Raw genomic sequence first — 20,301 nt, forward strand, 5'->3', positions numbered from 1 at the left:
CACAGTTATGCTAAACTTCAAGAAGGGGAACCACATAAAAAATGAGAGCACTTATTAAAGATAAGCTATAAGTTCCAACTGATAGAATTCAATCCTTATGTCCCCCCAGCACAGGAGCTTCAGCCATCCCACCCCCTACAGCTGCCATACACCCTGGGAGCCGTAAGCGCTCCCTGCGTTGGGCAGTCAGGACCTCTGGAGGTGCAGGTGCCCAACATCAGGGTACTAAGCTGATCCCAGCTTTAACTACCCTGGCAGCACTACGGGGACTGGGATTAAGGTTTCAAAGTTAAGCAGTCCGGTAGGAGCAAATGCCAGAGCTGATCACAGTCATAAGCATGTGATACTATCTTTAATTTTAATTGCATGATCTTCTGTTCTTTTTTTTTTAATCTGTCTAGATTTGAATCACACTGGTGTGGTGATGCTGAAACAGACTGTTGGCTGGAATAACCTGCCCACCCTGAGTGATGCTCCACAAGTCATTCCTGTGAGGCATTACATAAATGCTCTCAAAATACATACTCATTGTTTCTCGGACCTCCAAGCTGAGGCCCTGGATCTTACTGTCTGAGTGAGATCAGACTCAGAGAGAGTGAGACCCGCTAATGAGTACTTATAGCTGCAACCACAACCAATGACAGTTGTATTTTAAACACCAAGACATAATTTTAAGCACTCTGAAAAATCAGGTACTGGAGACCTACAGGTGATGGATGCTCTTGACATTAATTTTTCTAACTCTCAGAATCCCATATATAAAATAGAAAAATGCCCCACAAAACACACAGGGATATTGTCAGAGTACATTTGTTAGTCCATACTGTATTGATCAATACCACAGGAGAATGTGATAGTGGCTTAATACTGAGTGAGGTGCTGATTTGCAAACTGTTGGAGGATGAGAATCTTGCACTCAGCATCTTCAGATCTCATGAAGAATCAAACTTACAGTGAAGATTTTTATTTTTAAATTAGGATTCCTGAGGTGATTTAGATATATTGGGGGAGGAAAAGCAAGACAAGTGCTTCTCACTTTTCCCAAGGTTCATTCTTCTTTTCTTGCAGAGATTTAGGTTTATTTAACTTTCTCACTACAGCCAGAAACTGAGGTCAGTGAGGATGGGACTCATATTTGAGGGTACTCTGGGCATGATATAGAATTTTCCAGGCATCAGCTAAACTCAGCTTTAAAGTTGGTGCTATTAAATAGCAGTAACCGTGTAAAAGGACATTTCTCTGGCTTTCAAAGTGCTGTTGGGAAAGGAATTGTAAACAGCTCCCCCCCAAATGACTCCAGGCTAACTCATATTTGTGTCTCACAGGATAGAGAGCATTCAAAGACAAAAGACTTTCAATTAGATACTCAGTGATGAGATGCAAGAAAAAAGCTGCAAAGATGGCACAAAAGAAAACACTTTCTAAGGCTGAGACCTGGCAGCATACACCAGAAGGCAGTTGAACCTGACCAACTTGAAACCCCTATGAGGGTTTAGAAAGTTCAGCAATAACAAGAAGCAAAAAGAGATGAGCGTTTGCAGCTCTATCTTGCAGTCATAGCAATGAGAAGGAACTAAGTGGCATTCACATCTCAGTCATTTATTGCTATGGGGTAGAAACATGCTGACACTCAGCTGTGTAAAGTATCCCAAAAGACATAACTGGCCAAAAGATTTCAGCCCTAAGGAAATCATGTGCACCATGCCTGAGAGAATACACCAGTCATCACTCAGGGAAAAACTGCTTCTCAGATGATATCACAGTTAGTCTTTATTGCCTATTGTTTGGAGATAAATAGCTGGTTTTCTCTCATGAGGAGTGGTGAGGGGCTTTCAGAGCTTTCCTAAGGAAAGGATTTTAGAATGAAAGGCTAAGTCATCTGCCTTTCTCTGGAAATATTTTATAAGCAATTCAGACTACATTCTTAGGATTTTTAAAACATTTTTTATTCATTTTTATTGCTTTTGACTTGTTTTTATAGTAAAAGAACAAAGAATAACATATTACAGTGTATACATACTGAAGTCCTTCAACAAGCTACTTTAACACATTTGCTTTCTTGCACCACAGCCATCTCTTACTGTTTGAAAAATTGAAGTTTCAGGGGTTATAGCTCATTAGAAAAAACACAGAACCTCAGACAAAACAACTGTGGGGATGTTTTAAGACTCCTAAGTCTCAAAATTTCTTACAAGTAAAGGAACAAATGTAATCCCTATTAATTAATAGAAATTATTTTTAAAATAACTAACAAACTGTGTTGACTCAAAACATCTTCTGACACAGCTCATTAGCCAGGGGTGAGAGCTGGGGTATGTGTGCATTCCCGTTGGACTCCTCTAGGAAGGAGAATGGAGTAGCTCTCTGATGGGAGCAGGGATTATGGCAGTCAGATGTGAAACTACACCAGGACGCTCCCGTTTGCCGAAATGCTTCAGTCCCTGGTCTAAGGAGAACTTTGCTTTTACCCCAGCATTTTCTGACAGAGGATGTCACTATCTTTGGACTGTTTTCCCAAGGCCTGGGATGAAAAGGGAGCAAAAGGACTAATTCAAAGATTTTCCTCTTGTTCTCCTGCTTAAAAAAGGGAAAACTCAATGATAATAGAGGCAGCCAGCTTGCAGGATCCAAAACTGGATCCAAGGGGTCTTTTCCCAGATAGAAGAGGACAGACTGAGAAGGTGGAATAAGAATCACATGCTACAGGATGGTGTAATGTGAGGGAAAGCACAAGAGCATTGACATAGGAACATTCACATTTAACCACAGAAGGAGAGGGCTAGCACGTGAGCTTGAAAAAAAATGAAATCAGTCCCCTACAGTAAAAGCTAGATAAACTGTCATTTACATAAAGAACACTTAGGGAAAGAAGAAAAGCCTTAAAAGGTGAGAAAGGCAGGAGAAATTAGGAGTAAGTGGGAAGGATAGACTACCTCTGCCTAAGGAAATAGCTGTGTGCTGCCATTAGCTAAATGGTACATGACTCCTGTGCTGTGATTGTGTTGCGGTTCTGAACCGCTTGTTGGTTTACTGCTGTTTCTAATGGCAGGAGTGCTGAATAATAAAAGCTGTACTCTGGACTGCCAATAGGAATTTTCTTTAGCTTTTGGTGCTGAAGCTATGTTTTAAACGAAAACTGCTAGCTTTTATTTCTGGAATAACAGTAGCGGATAACTATAGCACAGCCATGGATTTACAGCAATGCTTTATGCGTGGGGATCAATCTTTTAGGCAGGATTTGCTCTCCTCTCCACAACCACTCCTTGCCCCCCTGAACACCTTCAGCATAGGAAGGATAAACTGGGGGGAGGCAGTTCTTATGCAATTAGGCTTGTCAAGCTGAGGGCAGTAATTAAAAATGCCATCTCCGCTTATGAATATTATGTAGCTACAACAAATCTTCCTCCTTGCCTCCAAACAAAACAAAAGCTCTTCCTTAATGCCAGGACAGCAGGGAATCTCGGTGCCTTCCCCGAGCATTTAAGTGGTTATGAGTGCCTCACCACTCACCAGCACTCAGGCTGCCAGAGACCAGGAGACACAAATCAATAGGGTTAAGTGGATTCGCTCTGCGCTTGCCTGCATATACACATCCTAACCTCCCCCTGCCTCCCCACCTGCTCTGCTGTTTTCTCTCTCTGGGGAATCACCATTTGCCTGCTGGTCCAGACAAGCTCCAGGGCTTGGAGTTGCCAGGGGGTGAAGAGAAAAGCCTTCCTGCTGATGGCAGGGGGGCGTGAAGGGAGACTTGCACCATGATAAATACGGGGAAGAGGGAGCAACTAATGCAATGCCATCTTCTGCTATATGAGGCGGGACTACTGGCACTGTCTGGTGACAGATCGTAATGATTCTGTCTTCTTAACAGGCAGGAAACATGTCCTGGGGAGCGAATGCCTCATGTAAATATGTATGGGCCTGGGGACAGTGCAAGTGTCACACAGGGGCCTCCCATCGAAGGAGAGGAAACACAATGTCATTTGGAGTGCTGCTTCTTTGGAATTGCAACCACTCAGGAGCAGGAAAGGAATGAATTGTAGGATTAATTCACTTAGCTATTGATCTCAGACACACACATTTTCATTTAACATGATTAGGATAGCCAGAGTCTCATAGCTCATAGCTGGTGGGCAGTACAGCAGAGACAACATATGCAAGCCTTTTTCCCCTCTTGCTGATGAGGTAAATCTTAGCACCCCTTATGGTGAACCCCTGCGGAAGGGTCTCCTTCTACAAAAAAATAGCCTAATGTCTGGACTGGTGACTCTGATCCTGTTCTCTACAGATATACTCTCAGCAACTAATTGGTGGCCCGGATGACATGGAGACATACCTATGGAAATCCTATATAGAAAGCTGTCAGGGAGGGAAGGAAGAAAAAGGAATGGGCTTGATATAATTAGGTCTGGATGTGCATGCAGTCATGCACACAGTATCTCAGCTAACCAGGGGAAAAGTTAACCAGGGGAAAAGGTCAAATACAGCCTCCCCTTATCTCCATACACATTAAGATCTACAACAGTGGGAGAAGATAGGATATGGTGCAGGGAGGCATTAAGACATTTTTCAATAGTTTCATCACATGGAGCATGAGGTCTGTTCAGGGTCCTGAAGAACTTCTTTGCCAAATTAATCTGCAACGGACTTTCCCGTAACTAGCTCTTACAAGACCAGCCTGCGCATGAGCAGGTGGATGTAAGTAAGGGCCAAAAGTAAGTGTCAAAGGTGATGAAGACCATGCTGAGATCTGTGGAGTCACCAGGTGACACCAGTAGAGATGCTGGCACCTTAGATGATCCCAAACTGGGCCAGCTCGTGCAGTTCCAGATGGCTGAAAGCTTCCCATGGGCAAATCACTGTGATATCTGCGAAAGAGAGAGAATGAGAAATGGGTTCTGGTCACTGCACTTCTTGGATTTCTTTTGTATTAATAGAAAGGTTTATTTACTCAGGAAACATTAGAAATGGGAAGAGCAAGAAGAATGAGACTCCACTTGAAGGTTAAATGAGAAGATGAGCTCTTCAAATCTGGTACTACCTACCAGACCGAACAAGATTGGTGTATTTTCTCCTGTGCCATCTTTCTTCATGAGCAAAAGCAAACCAGCATTTCCTATAGCCTCCTCAATGACTGTGTAGACTGGTGTGAAAATTAATTCTGATTATGTGGTTTCTCCTGTTCTTATAAACTGCCTGCAGCCAAACTGTGATCTCTTTAAAAACATGTGCAATCTTAAATCAGATGCTGAATAATTTGGTCTACAACATTCAGGATCTGTAACTCATTGATAGGTGCAGTTCTTATTGATACCTAAGAAGTTCTGATTGGCTACAGCTCATCCAGTACATGTTTCTCAATTCTAGATGGGTGCATAAAATTCTTAAAATCAGGATTCTGGTGATAACACAAATACTTAACCAGCTGGGAATTAGTTCCTGTGATTTTTGGTATTAATAGCTTAGCATTTGGCATTTCTTTGAAAACCTCATTCTGCTGAAACTCTTAGCCAGAGTATTAGCAGAAAACAAAGACAAACAAGCACATTTGCAGCCAAATGAAAGTATTCAGAAATAGAAGCATGCCTAAATAGCCTTTCTGTCTTGTAGTGTATGTAAGCAGAAGCATGACCGTGGCAGCTTGCGGAGGGAGTACTAGCCTTCTCTGGCGACCCTGAGAGCTGCAGAGAGGCCAGGGAGACAGGGAGGCCACCCCAGACAGTCCTCTCCCGTGCTGAAGCACGACTGCGCTTGTGTTAAAGCAGGGCATGACAACAACATCGTGCAGCGCTTACCTGTGCCCAGTCCCTCCATGCCTGGGATGTCATCTCCAAACCTAGGGGAGAAAAGAACAGGCGAAGGGTGAGTTTGGGCCAGCAGCACCCAGGAAAGGGGAGCTGCCCTGCACCCCCAGCCACGGAAGGAGAAGTGTGGGCGGTCAGCAGATGTGAAGGAGCAGCTCCAGGCGGGAGAGCTGATGGCACCAGGGGGCAGGGGGAGGCCTCCTGGCTCCTTGCCCAAGGGAAGATGGTATCGCAGCTTAGCAGTGGGGAGCCACCCGACTAGCATGGTTTCTTTTCTTTCCAAAATGCCCTTACCCTTTTACTCCTTTTTTAGGAGGCTTGCTCTTGAACTGCCTTGTCTGTCTCTGCTTGAACTTGGGAGGCCCCTTGCGTGGTGTAGTGGGACCAGCTGGAGCATCTCCAGTGTTGAGGTTGGTGGCTGGGTTCTCACTCATCGCTGGGCTGCTATGTGTGGCAGGCGCGCGCCTCTCTCAGATTCCTCTGTCTGCAAGGTAACGGCAAGGACTGACACAACACTGCTTATCATTTCTAGGTATCAGTAGTCAGTTGACAGAATTATGGAAAGTATGATTGTGACAGGATTGAAGTTAAAGATATTAAACATAAAGAAAGATTGTAATGCATACAAAGTAAGCAGGATAGCACTGCCTTTCATCCGGCATGCTTGAATTAAGATGCCAAACAAAGGACACTTGAGCTAAGAACTGGTTCAGGATATGGCTACAAGGAGCCAGAAAGACACACTTAGACCTTAGAGAAATATCCTATCCTTGGGGATCATCATGATTTACTTCACCTCTTCTTATACTTGCACCTGAGCAGTACCTTTTGGACACTGATGGAGATGGGATGCTGTGCTAGATGGGCCCTTAGTCTGGGTGCAGCTGCAATTAGGACCTCATGTTTGTCAATACCAACCTTAAGGGAAATAGCACAGTATCTTTAAAAGATTGTAAAGAAGGCTAAGTCTTTTAGACAGAAGTTAATTTCTCAGGATTTAGGAGAGCAAAGCCTGTAACTTTCCCCAGGATATGTCCATTTTGGTATTTTTGAGCATTATATTACATGGTCCTCTGCACCACACCGCACATGAGCCAAACTCCACTTCACAGGGGCTAAATAGTTATCAGGGAGCAATTCTTGTGTGGGAGACATCTCTCCTGCCTTGAGGGGCAGAACTGCTGTACTCACAGCCCTGTGCTTCCTTCTCAGAGAGGACAGCAATAATGCTCACCAGTGCCCAGCCTTTCATCAAATTTTGTGCTGATTAGTATGCTAGAATGATCCGACTGAGTGCATTTATGGAACATAAATAATTGCCAACTTTTTCTCGCCTTCTTGAAGTCACATTCTTCCTCATGACCATTTCATAACTCCTATCTCCAGGTGTTCGTCCCTGTGCAGCCAAGCTGACGGAATTGCTGATGGAATTAACTTCAGGATTTGTCACTAAAGGCTAATCCCATTATGTCACCATAGTGCTCTGGCCTAATCCCCAACACCACCTGCAGTGACACTCTGGACTTTTAATCTCAGAACTATAAATGCCATCAAAGATGGGTATTTTTTTTCTTAGTCTGACAACAGTTCATGTCTTTGACAGTCCTGAAACAGCCAGAGTGCCGGAAAGCAAAGCCTGAGTTGCAAGGAGAAAGACCATCCAAACAATCCTCCTGTGTCACTTCCACATCAGTGCAAGGCGACGAGCCTTGTTTCTGGGAATACTTCACCTCTGACATCTTTCCATCTGTGCTGGCAGTAGGATGGATCCTAATGATAGCACCTAGAGGCATGCTAGTTCTTCTGTCGCTTGCGTTCGGGCTCCTGTCTCAGCTGTAATATCCCGAGCAAGAGACTGGATGGGTTCCAGCAGCCCCAAATGGAGCAGCAGATGGTTGTGTCTGCAGCTGAAATAGGCACAGATGCTATTCCCTAGCCTGTAACACAACGTTTCCTAAGCACATACTGTGCCCACAAACACAGGGATCAGCTCAAATAGTAGAAGTTACTTATTTGGCTGCCGTCTCTAAAGCACCTGAACAATCACCCAGCATTTACAGCTTTATCCTCACAGCGCGGTGGTGGGACAGGCAAACACTGTCATCTTCATCTTTTACAGAATGGGAATGGAAGTGCAGTGATCGGCATGACCTGGATTGCACAGCTGGGAGGAATGACAAAATCTTTTGACTCACAGTTTTTTAGGGCCAAACTGAGAGATGAAGGCAGTTTGGCTCCAAACCAAAGAGAAAATTTGGTGCCTCACTGTTGCTCAGAACCAGTGAGGAATTCAGATGGTACTGCCCTACAGCAAAATGCTTTGCATTGGAAAACTGCTCCATGGCATGTCTGCTAATGCCCCAAAGTATAATATTATGCCTCCACCTCAGGAGCAGTTCCCATCAGTAGGGTGTCTGCCTCAGTGCTAGGTACCCCTCCTGAACTACTAGAGACACACATCTACTTCTAAGCACCTTCAGTTCATCTGACATGCAGAGGTACTTGGCACCCCTCTCAAGGGCTACTCCCGAAAGTACAACAGAAGAAACAAACTCTCTAACAGATATCCAACCCTTTGGCCTGACATCCAAAACTTGTAAGAGGCAGCTGAGCTCAGTCTCCAAGCGAGTTCCCAGCACGGTACCTTAACCACAAAAACGTCTTTGAGGGTCAACTCCTCTTAGTTCCCTGAGTCCATGCCTTGCCCCTGGCCTTCACTCAATAGAGAAATAGCTAATGGGAAGACTCAATCCCTGGAGTTTCCCTTTCCCCCAGTCTGAAGTAGTCGTATCCACCTACCAGCTACTTGATACCTGGGATTTGGTAGGAAAAAGAATATGCCCAAATCACACTTCATCCTCTCTCTCACCTGCATGAATTCAAGAAAGGGCACTCAATGAAACTAAATGCGACAATTCTAACCCCTTCCTTACCAACCTCCCTCTACCTATTCTCCCATGCATCACCAAAAGAAAAAGCAGAGGATGGAAAGCAACCTTAATGCCACAGAACAGCTTCCATCTCGCAGCAGGAATCAAGCTGCCTTCCCATCAGTGAGTTCGTGGGACTCACCTGCCATCACACACAAGCAAAGATGTCTCCATTCATGCTGGAGAGGGCCCTGCCCCTCAGCAAGGGAGCTGCCCCAGTTCCCACACCTCAGGAACCAGCTGCCCCTGCACACAGGCAGACATGGGTGGGCAAGCGGCCCCAGGATCACAGATGCAAAAGGAACAACCACAGCAACTTTCCAGGGGAATTTCCCAGTCTTTCGCCTCCCCGTACCTGGATACTTGGATAGTCCTTGGTACCACACCAAACAGATGGCTTGACAAACATTCAACGAAACTGGGTCTCCTTCTCTAGCTATCTGCAAGTGCTATGCTGCCTCACCCCAGTGCTTCTCAGGGTGCCGGAGCTCTTCTGCGGCCGCCGGCACTGGGATGCAGCTCCTAGGCGAGAGCTGATGGCTGCAGATGCAAAGGCTGTTGAGGAATGAGATGTTCTTCCACACACTTCCTCTGCCTCCTCCTCTGACAAGGTGTTACCTAATTGCTCCTGACAGCATTTCTGCTCAGTCCAGGGTTTAATCCTCTGGGTAAGAGGTTTGCTTGCGTCAGAATGCTAATTATACCTAATACGCGGTAATGGGCTTAGCTCAGTTGCATCAGATATCCCACCTCTGGGTTGCTGGCCAGGCTAATCATCCTCCTTTTTGTTTTCTTTGAACTTAAAGAGGCTTGAATACTACTGACAAATGCTGACTCCTTAATCTGCCCCCTCCTTAATCTCTGATTCTCTATGGAAAATTTCCCTGACAGATAATGCAGATGCCTTACTTGATCTTCTTCAGTCAGATTCAGTGTAGGATCTCATCTTCCCCTGTCTGAAACCTTCAAAAATACAGACTTCTCCATGGGCACTTGCCTTCATGGTGCCTCAGGGGGGCCGGACATAGAACCCCCATGGGCCGTGGCCCTCCATGCAGTGATATGCTGGGAGCAGACGGCATCCAGGAGGAAATACCCTCGTTATTACATTCCTTTTGATGGGGTTCTTGCATGCTCAGCTCTTGACCTCATGAAAGCCACTAGCATCATCCTTGCAGCCAGGCTTTCATCAGGGAATATTGTATCCAGTGTAAGATCCTCACCTGTGAGGAGTCAGGACTCTCACAGCTCCAGTCTCAGTTGCTTGAGCTGGCTAATCATAGTGATGGAAAAAGTCCATGCAGGTTCAGCCCTTTCTGATCCTGCGTTTTACACAGGATCTCAGACCCTTCGTTCTAGCAGCAGTTTTAAGACCAAGAACAAATGTAAGAGGATGCACTCTGAAAGACAGAAACTCATTTCAAGTAGAACTATATTCCCACAACTGCTTCCCAGATGGGGATCATTGGAAAGACTATCCCAGTGAAAAGAAGGGATTCGGTAATGCCAGAGGTACAGCATCACAGGGTATAAACTCCCCACCGAAGTGCCCTGCATGTACGGCTGGGCACTGGAGCAGGAGACACCAGCTGCCTGTCCCGGCCGCTTCCCAGGAGCCCCCCGGTGCTGCTCACACGCAGGCTCAGCCAGCCAAGGACACAAGCCAAGGGGGTGCCAGGGAGCCCTGACCGAGTGGTGCCCGGCATGAGAAACCGAGCGGCCCCGCGGAGGGCAGAGCTGCTGGCACAGCCAGGGTGTGGTGAGACAAACCACTGCTGCAGCACTTGCCCTAATGTTAGAGGAAACAGAAAATGACCACCCAACAACCACAACTCCCTCTCTTAGCTACTGGGTCTGTTCACGCTCTCCAAGCACAAACATCCGAATTTTTCCCCCATGGGATTTTATCAGGACTTTTCTCTCCTCTGGGTTTTGCAGCCAGTTCCTCTTTCATCCCCCTGCCACCCTCGTTATTGCTTTGAGCTCCTGGGAAATACTTACAGTGCCAAGGGCTTCTCTTGCAAATCATTCAACTCCTATCCTCCAGCCTGCGTAGAAAGGGTCTTGAGGTGTCCTTTCTCCTCCAGATATACCCTGCCACCAGGTGACATCAGGGCGCCAATTGTGGGCGGGCCCCCGCACGGCGGGGGGGGACGCGTGGGGAGCGCTGTCACTCCGGCGCTCTGCAGGCACAGCTCCAGCGAGGTCTGGGGTAGCAGCAGAGCCTCAACACGCTCCTGAGGGGTGACGTGTCCCTTTCTGCAAGAAGAGGTAGTGGCTTCTCCGGAGCTGCTGTAGGGTGATCTCTGGAGAAGCAAAGAGGAATAAGGAAATCACCTGCCCTTTGAGTGATGCTGCTGCTTGTGAACACACGCACACACACACACACACACAGACAGATGTCTGCACATGCAGGGAAGGGAGGAGTTGGTCCTAATCATCCCAGATCCCTCCCCTGTGCTGGTGAACGCATGGGGAGGCTTCCAGCAAAGTTCTCAGCTGTGCCGCAGGGGTCAAGATGCACCTGACGGAGCGGTGCACGTGGTCAGCCCAGTGCCAAGAGGGCCGAGTCCGCTCAAAAGGGTCATAGGGAACGCTGCTGAGATGCCGCGCAGGGCCCCGGTGAATATTTAACTGCATCCAGCAGATGGGATGGCAGGGCAGGAAGGGGGAACCTTTGTGTTGCACGTAGGTGGCCAGCCAGCGGGGTGGCCTGTCACCTCTGAGACCTGAGGCGTTGGGCTGATGGTAACAGCTAGGTCACATCTGGGTACCGGTAGCATTGCTACTGTGAGGGGCTGCCAGAAAGGGAAGAGCTGGTGCCTCAGCCCAAACTCCAACCCAACAAAACTCCGTGGGTGGTAGTGCACACTGTTTTATCAGGTGCTTTGTATCTCCAATGCGTTTTAATAGCCCATTGTGACTGCCTGGGAGATCGGTGTCAGAGATGTGGAAAAAGTGAGAGGAGTCTCAGGATGAAAAGAGAAGGTCTAGGGCTCTGCTAGAAGGTGCTGGAAGATCATCCTCATCCTCAGCTGCAGCAGCACCTCAGTCATGGACTGTAGCTGCCTGGCTCGAGGCATAACCACAGGGTCAGCAATCCTCAAGGCAAAACCACAGGTCAGACCCTCTGGGTTCTGTTGGCTCTGGTGAAGCACCGCTCGCTTACCCTTGTTGAGCATCCAGCTCACAACATGAGACCAGGGCTGGCAGGGCTGAAAATGGTCCCAGAGAAAAAAGCTGTGCTAGGAGCATCAAAGCAGTGGTGGGGCTGAAGGAAACCAAGGTATGGGTTTGTGTAGTGATGGACGGGCTTTGTCTTTGGGTGAGACTGGAGGAGGGGATTTTGGAGCAGCCATGCCAGACAGGGGTGTGACTGCGTGTGACCGAGAAAGGGCAGGCTCCCTCTGACATGACAGACCCTGGCAGTGGAGACCAGTCCAGCACTGCTCTGGTGCTGAGCAAAAGCCCCACAGCCGAGACCTCTGGCCTTTCAGATGGCTGAAGTTAGACGAGATAAATCCCTCAGTGAGACATATAAAAAATCGATAAGGTCCTAGCCCTTGAGTGGACACAGAGAAGCTGGGAAGTAAATCCTAGATGCAGGTGAGGGGCTTTCAATCTAGCAGAGAAGCAGCAAACACACTTAGCGTTCCCACGTGTTTGAGGACGATCACACAGCTTCTGGAGGTTTGTGCGATAATTTGTGGGCACAGGAAAGAGGGCGGGGGCAGCATCGTGTTGGCATCGTCTCTTCCCTGTGATGACTAAAGCTTGTACACAAATGCACGGAGATTGATTGCGCTCAGCAGCTCCTGACAGCTGAAGTGATTACTGTGGGCAGGGACCTGCTTGTGTGGATATAAAGAGGTGCAGCCTGCTGGCAGCAGACTCTGCTCCCATCCCTGCTGCTCATTCCCATGCCTCCATCTGCTGCAGACAGGTTTCCGGGGGCTCCCCCTCCCCTTCTGCCTTCTATGTAGGTAGAGTTGCTGGGGAAATCGGCTCTACAGCCCCCTAGTCCTCTTTTCTGAACCTTAAAAATGTACATTTTTTCAGGCTGTTTGTTTTCAAAACACCCCCTTTCTTTTCTGTTTTCCCAAAGAAATCTGGCTCATTTCTCTTTAACAAAAGTGGACATGTGGGAAAAAAATTTCCATGGTGTCACATGAAGCTATTTTTTGGCCACTGAGAAAATGTGGCAGAAACTCCCTAAATGGCCCCACTTATCGTGTTCTTTCTTATCTCCCATGGTTATCAGGCCATTTCCTCTCTCCTCCTCTTCTCCATCCTTCCTCTCTCTCTCCCTTCCCCTCACAAAGCGGGTGGCATTTGCTTTGCGGGGATGCGGGTGCGTGGCTCCTTTGCAGAGCGACAGGCACCAGCTTTGTGTCGGTGGCCGGCTGCCACCCCGCATGGATGATGAGTTCTGTCCAGGGACCGAGTACTTGATCCCTGTCCCTCCCTGCCCCTGCCCAGGCTCTTCCTCCCCTGGCCCCAGGAAAGTCTTTTGGGCCACATCAGTTGCCAACTGATCCAGACCAGAGCTGCACCAGAAGGTGTGGGGTCCAAGCGGTAGCAGAGGTCCCTGTGGCCCCAAAGGAAAACCCATGAGGTTTGTTACCTATGGCCAGATTATTCCCTATTCTAAGGAATCACTTAAAAAACATCTCCAAGGTTTCTGACCCTATTTATGAGCTGGTGTAGCCATGGTAACTGTAGTTATACCAGAAATAGCAGCTCACTAGAATGACAAAGAAAACACAAGTTTACAAGACAGTGACTTTTCCAGGGGCTGGCTGAGCTCATGGGACTGTGGGAGGAAATCCCAGCCGAGGCGCAGACGCGGGGATGCAGCGGATGAGGGCTGCGGCTGGCATGGCCCACAATAACTCTTTTGAAACATATCTCTACAAGCTTGTGCCAGGTACTTGGGAGACTTTGTGCCTTATTGATAGAGCTTTATCACTTGCCACACAGACATACCTGACTGGAAACGAGCAGGGAATTTCCCAGGCATCTGCAGTTAAACTTTGGTTTCCCTCCCGCAAACAGGCAGCCTACCAAGTGCCTCTGAATTCCTGGCGAGAGACGGGACAGTGGCAGGACCTGGATTTAGAATGAGATTGCCTATTTGTCTTGTAGAAGGTCAGTGAGGTTGTCATGTCAACAGAATTTTGGTGAGAAACTTAGTGTACCAAGGTGCCTGCAAAAGAAGATTTGCATGCTGTAACCCTCCTTCCCCAATGCCCACCATGTTCCTAAGCTGTCTGTCGTTTTTGCTAGTGAAAAAACAGAAACAGATATAGAGAACTGGGCTTTGCCCAATATCTGGTGCAGATATTTAGCTGTTTGAATACATGCAAATCAGTCCGTCAAAGATGCAGAGAAGAAGGCATCTTCGCGGAGAGTTTTATCGCTCTTCCTTCAGGAAATCATGCACCACTATTCTCGTGTCAGGATTAAGCATCTATAACAGCCTGCAATAAACCAGGTGTGCTGACTTTTGGAATCTGTGCCTGCTGCCGGTACAACAGTTATGTTGAGTGTCTCCAAGCTCAGCCTGCAAAAGAGCCTGGTCTCGATTCTCTTTTCTACTCGTGCCCTGGAGGCTGCTCTGGCAATGGGGCAGAGATTAAAGAGGCTGAGACCTATTTTTCCACTGCCAGGGCTCTAGAGAGAGATTTCCATGGTCAGTCTGGAGAAAAGGGTCCTTTGAGGGAACACAAATCAAGCCGTAAGGTTTAGCTGAACTATCAGCAATGGCCCTGTCTGTGTTAGAAACTAGGCAGCACTGGGGTCATGACTAAGTCTGCAAGCCAAATGGCCATTGCCAAGGCTTCTTCAGGAAAAAAGAAGTCCCTGCTTATCTCGTTCAGTCAAGGGTTCTCGATTTGTGCATGTCAGAACGTCATTACAGGCCCCAGGCTTTCACGCACCAATGCTTTAGGACGTGCTGGGGCTTTTTATAGCAGATGATACAAAAATCATGTAGCCTGTCATATACTTCATTAGTTACCAGAGAGTTACATTTTCTTCTGAGCAGTGAGTCTGGCCTTTCTTGGAACAGATAACCAAGTCTTACTATCTAATACCAGAAGACTGCTACATTGGTATGATTTTATTAACTTACACGAACTTTTCCCTGATTGGCATAAATAAAAGGAAAACCAAAACGAGTCCTCTCTTTTTCAGATAGCACTTTTCACCCACAGATCTCAAAGCACAGAGCTAAATTTTCATCATCCCTATTTGTAAATATGGAAACTGATGTACAGAAAGTTCATAGACTTGCAGACGAGACCCAGCCATCTAGAAATCTGCTGTGGGGACTGTGCTCGGCCATGCAGCACAAAAAGCTCAGTACTTTATAACTGCTTTGTGATTCATTGTTTAAGAGCATCCCCCTGCTCATTGCAGAGTTGTCCCATGAGAAAGCAGTAACATTAATGAGCGTCCTTTCCCTGCACTAACTTTGCTTAATGTCTGTATCCAGGCTGTTGGTAGTGCTGCAATTGGATTGAGTTTGTTAGATCATTTTAAAAAGCTGCCTCTCTTTCCTGTTTTCATACTGCCCACAATTAAAATATCTGTTTTTTCTTTTATAAGATTATTTTTCTCCTGAATGTCATTTACAGAAGATACTCAACATTGATATAGTGAACCATGACCTAACATTTTTTCCCTTTTTTTGATCAAACCCAAGTAGTTAATCTTGTTATCTAAGTGACTGCCAGAAAGCAGAGCATGTGGTTGCTCTTAAAAATGTATCTGAATAACACAGTTTTCACAGTATTGTCTCAAGGGTCTTCCTTAGATTTTTATTTTTCCATAATTGATTCCTTCTCTATGAATTACATGCCATATACCTGTGAACAGTGATTAAATGATCCACTAGCACTCACTAAAATGATCACACATTGAACTAAACGAAGAAGTAATACTGCCTTGTTTAAAAAAAAGAAAAAAAAGAAGAGACTGCAAGAGAGTGTTTTTATTTAAATGGAGATCAGATAATTCCAGAGCTTTATTTGATTTAAAACAGTGAAGCAAATGATTCAGTGTCACTGGGCTAAGAAGAAGAAACTGTACACAAGTCAGCTCCAGATGTCTTCTTTCCTGACAGCTCCTTTTCTCATCTTTTTTCTGAACGATCAATTCTTTCTCCTTGGCAACCAGCAGCCCAATAAAGAAAGGCTCTTCTAAAACATTTTGGTAAAATATTTCTTTCTGCTTCTTAAGGGGACACATCTCTTCCTATGGCTTTCACACCATGTTCCAGACATACTCTTCTTTCCTCCTCCTCCCAAATAAAAGCACCGCTGTGCAATCTCATTCAGTTCAGCTCTTTGCCACCATTATTACGATATTTTTCATGTAACAGCTGAGGCTTTCAAACAGAAATGATTGCTTCTGGGGAGCATCTCGCACTCTCCTTGGGAACATTCAACTAATGGGCAGAGGAGGCAGCTCTTCCTGCTCTATTATCTTGTCTCTTGGGTGGCTGCTCACCTCCCAGGCACACGGATGCTAAATGCTCTAGCTGCCACGCGATAGCAGATCCCTGGTGGGAATAACTGTGGAGGGCGAAAAGCCAGGGGATGAAAACGTGAATAATTTTTTTTTTTTTTTTTTACTTTTCTTCTTTTATTGCTCAGGTATATTGCCAGGTACTAAGCCTTTTGTTCTCCCCTTAGGATCTTGCAAATGCTTTAATGTTTTAATGGTTTTTTTTTACGGCCTTTCACTGGCAGATTCCAACCTTTCTTTTAATTTAGAGCCTCTACACTCTTGCTTTCCAGTGGAGGTACACACCTCTATAAACTGAATTAGAGCCTCTTACTGGGAGGCCCCTAAGGATATTTCTGTGCCAAGAACCTGGAACTGCAGCCCACTTCTGAGGTCCAGTCAAGCATCATAATCACATCGTAGACTAAGTGAACTGTTTAGGAGTCATCATTGCATGCTGGGTGAATGCATGTTGCACAAAGGATGTTCTCACAGTTTCATATACACAAAGATTTATTTGTGGGGTCCATAGCTGATGGCAATACTTTGACTGTAATGGTGAAAGTTATTTCTAGAGAAAAATGAAAAGAAAGGCAGAGGGGAGAGAGAGAGAAAAAGGGGAAATTTTTCCCAGTGGCCAGCTGGGAAGGGCAATGATGGGGTCCCATAGGAGCATCCTCCTCTGAGGGCTTTCTCCAGTGCAGCAGGTGATGACAACGAAAATGATGAGGGTGATGATTTCTTGCTGTGCTTTCCCTTAGCATTATATATTTCATCAGGACCCACTTAAACTCCCTGTTGGTTATTCCTGATTGTGATTCTGTTAGCGCTAGGAGGAAAACGCTCATCACGTGCAAATGTTGCACATTCATTGCTTGTTAAGCTTCTGTGAATATATATTATTGGATAATATTTATTGAGAATTTAAATAGCTATTACCTGGTTTGTTGAGCACCACATTTGTTTTTCTCTTTTATATACTAAAGTCTACAAAACGAGAGATAAAGAAGGAGAGGCAGAAGGGGCAATTCTCACATCGGTGCTTTCCATGAGAATCTGCCACAATAACGCTGCGGGGGTTGCAGAGGCAGGGCTATGAGAGCAATAATAGGGGAACAGCACAAGTGCAATAAAGGAAAAATGTTGCCACAGAGATGCTGGTAATTACTGCCTCATGGCTTGAGGGAGAAGTTATGTAGCTGCAAGCAGCATGCCCTGAGTACTGCTAAGGCTAAAGCACCAAGGCACATAAGGCACCTAAGAGCTAGCGGGAGCCTGGACACAGCCTGACACAGAGCCATGAATTCCAGTATAAAATCAAGGTGTCTGTTGAGAGGAGTGTTTAGCACAGGCAAGGCAGGGTGCAGCTGGCAAGGGAGATTTTCTAAGGCCAGCAGAGGAGGAGAGGATGGCACAGTTCCCCTCCTAGTTTAGTCCCAGCTTCAACTCTGGCTGTTTTGGAGGAAAGTCACAACGCAAGGAGGAGTGCTTGGATAAATACCTCCTAACACCCTGCCTGGTGATCAGCTTAGGGCTGAGATTTGATGAAGTTTGACCTTACATAACCACCTGTTTTCTGAGAGGTCCTAAAATAATCCAGTCCTCTTTCAAATCCAGCTCTGGTGGGTGACTTCTCTAAGACACCACCCCCTGGAAGATGCTGGCTCCCGACACAACATTCACTGAGGGATGGAGAGCAAAAGCTGCTTTCCTCCTTGCTGGCCTCTGGAGCGCAGAGGGTGCAGAGAAGACACCCCTGCTCCCCAATGGCAGCGACCTTCTTCCCCTCACCCAGCCCTGTCCTCTCACACTCCCGCTTCCACCCGCTTAGCACTCCCTCTCCTTTACTGGGCTACTCTGTCCGTCCTCAGCCTTTCTCAGGTTAGCCTCTGGAGGAAACTGGCTCTGTTTTGCCCCTACTCTCTCATCCCCAACCAAATCCTTTTCCTTTCTCTGTCTTGCTGTTCCCCTCGCTCCCCCAGGGGAGTTGAGTCATCCAGGAGTGACATGTGAAGTCTTTGTGCACCTTCAGGCTGAAGACGGGGGTTATGGGATTAGCACGTTAACCGGCCTGAAAGCTGCTTAGACAAGCATTAAATCTCCAATCTTCTCTCTGTCTTTCAAGGAAATCTCTTCTGGAGGAGCTGGAGAGATGGAGCACCCAGTCACGTTTTCCCCTCGCCCTGCTGACAGCCCTCAAGTCCTGTGGCCAGGTGGTTTGAAGGGATTGCCATGGGATCAGGGGGTGGGAAACCCAGCTAAACCCTTACCAGGGGCTCTGTGGCTGCACCACAAAATGCCTTCTTCCTCCTTGCTCTCCATGCTGAATATTGGCTTCCTTGCCTGGCACCGTGTCTAGCCCCCATCCCTTTCCTCCCTTCCCACCCCATCGGCTTGCACACTCCCTTGCAGCACGTTAGGAGGGGTGAGTGGCACCGAGCAGAACGAAGACGGGCACCATGTGTGCTAGGCACAACAGGATCAACCTTAGGATGCTGCCTTTTAAAGCAAATCCTGGGACACCTTGTGCCTGCCTTTTATTCACGTGCAATCAATTCATGCTTCACAGGCTGCATCTCCCTGTTTATCCCGCTTAACTGGGAGGCGGAGGAGGCAGTGCTGGGTTTACCAAGGAGTTGGGTGGCACTTCGTGATGCAGTGAATGCCCCCTCATATGGCAGGGAAAGGCCTCGTGTCTGAGCTTCCTGACCTGTCACCTTCCCCCATGCTCATCACCTCGTGACTGCCTCAGGGCCGGATTACCTCCTCTCATCTCTGGAGGAGAAAGGATCTCTGCACGTAGTGAGGGACACCACCTGGGGACATCCACCTGGGGGACACCCACGGCCAAACCTGATGCTTACCTTGCAGCAGCCGTTGACACGAATTAGCGGCACCACGAGGGTGTCTTCCCAGTGTATGGCCTGTAGTCTTCCCAGAGATTGCAAAAAGCTTGAGGGGGAGGCAAAGCTCATGACAGTGACAGGATTCGGCAACATTATTCATTAGAGAGTAATGTGAGTTAGTAACATTATGTACTGAGTTCAGTGCAAATGCAAATGAGAAGCTCCAAAACAATCCACTTTACAAGAGCAATAGAAAAAAATATTACACTATTGGGCCTCTTACAATTACAAAAATGGATTCCCTGCCCGGACTAAAATCTCTCTTTATTTTTCCCCCCAGATTTTCCAGCCTGGGAAATTTCAGCTCGAAATTAGAAAGTTTTGGAATTAAAGTGTAGGTTAAAGTAAAGGATTCTAACAGGTGATGGTTTCCTGAATTAGTCGCTTCCAAAGGCCATAAAATCGTTCTTTTCCTCAAATGCAGCCTCTTCTTCTGCAGAACACGTAGATGACATTTAGCAGCACGCAGCAGCAATGTACCACCGATCTAGAAAATTCAAACCCAGAAATGCTGGACAGCTTATGGCAACAATCCAAACGCAAATAGAAAAGAAATGCCAGGCCTGATATTTTTAAATCTTACAATTTTTAAGAAATCTCAAGACTCATTGGGTCCAGCAAGGTGCTATAGAAGACATATGACTGTTGAGCATAAAGATTGTGTAGCTGAAGGATATGCATTTAAAAATTGGAATACGCTTTTGGCTATTTACTTGAAATAAGTTTAGACACTAGTGGTTGATTGCACGTATTAACGTGGTCAACTAATTGCACAAGTAATTGTGATTAGTGGGGACAAAGTAAATAAGACCTAATAATAATAGTATTTTAAGTAGAAAATATTTTTTTTCCAACTAGGGACACATTTGAAATATTATCATTTCCTTTGCAATAAAGCAGGTACACGTTAGCTGCTGTCCTTGATTCCTTCTGTCACAGACATAAGAATTGGCGGGGGTTGGACAACGTCTGCCAAGAGATGATCTGCATTGCATGGCATCCGTTTGTCAGAGATGGAAGTACTCATTTGGTAGGGATTTGCCTTCAGTGATGTTCTGCTCCAACGCGGTTCAAAACCTGCCTTTCTACCAGCAGATCAGTGACGTGGGTCCCCAGCGGGATGTTGGATATACTGACCCAAAGGAAGCCTGGCTT

At 46.6% G+C, this 20,301-nt stretch overlaps 1 protein-coding gene across 1 annotated transcript; it reads right to left on the reverse strand.

The window, feature by feature from the left end:
* Window positions 1–1,926: 1,926 nt before the first annotated feature.
* On the reverse strand, window positions 1,927–10,930 carry PDE6H (phosphodiesterase 6H). The gene is made up of 4 exons (XM_075157727.1): window positions 10,733–10,930; window positions 6,096–6,285; window positions 5,793–5,833; window positions 1,927–4,865 (listed from the first exon to the last, which is right to left on the reverse strand). Exons 2-4 carry the CDS (start codon window positions 6,233–6,235, stop codon window positions 4,789–4,791), a joined length of 258 nt encoding a protein of 85 aa, XP_075013828.1. The 5' UTR covers window positions 6,236–6,285; window positions 10,733–10,930; the 3' UTR covers window positions 1,927–4,788.
* Window positions 10,931–20,301: the final 9,371 nt, after the last annotated feature.

Source organism: Calonectris borealis, chromosome 1, assembly GCF_964195595.1.
Source record: "Calonectris borealis chromosome 1, bCalBor7.hap1.2, whole genome shotgun sequence".
Taxonomy (NCBI): Eukaryota; Metazoa; Chordata; class Aves; order Procellariiformes; family Procellariidae; genus Calonectris; species Calonectris borealis.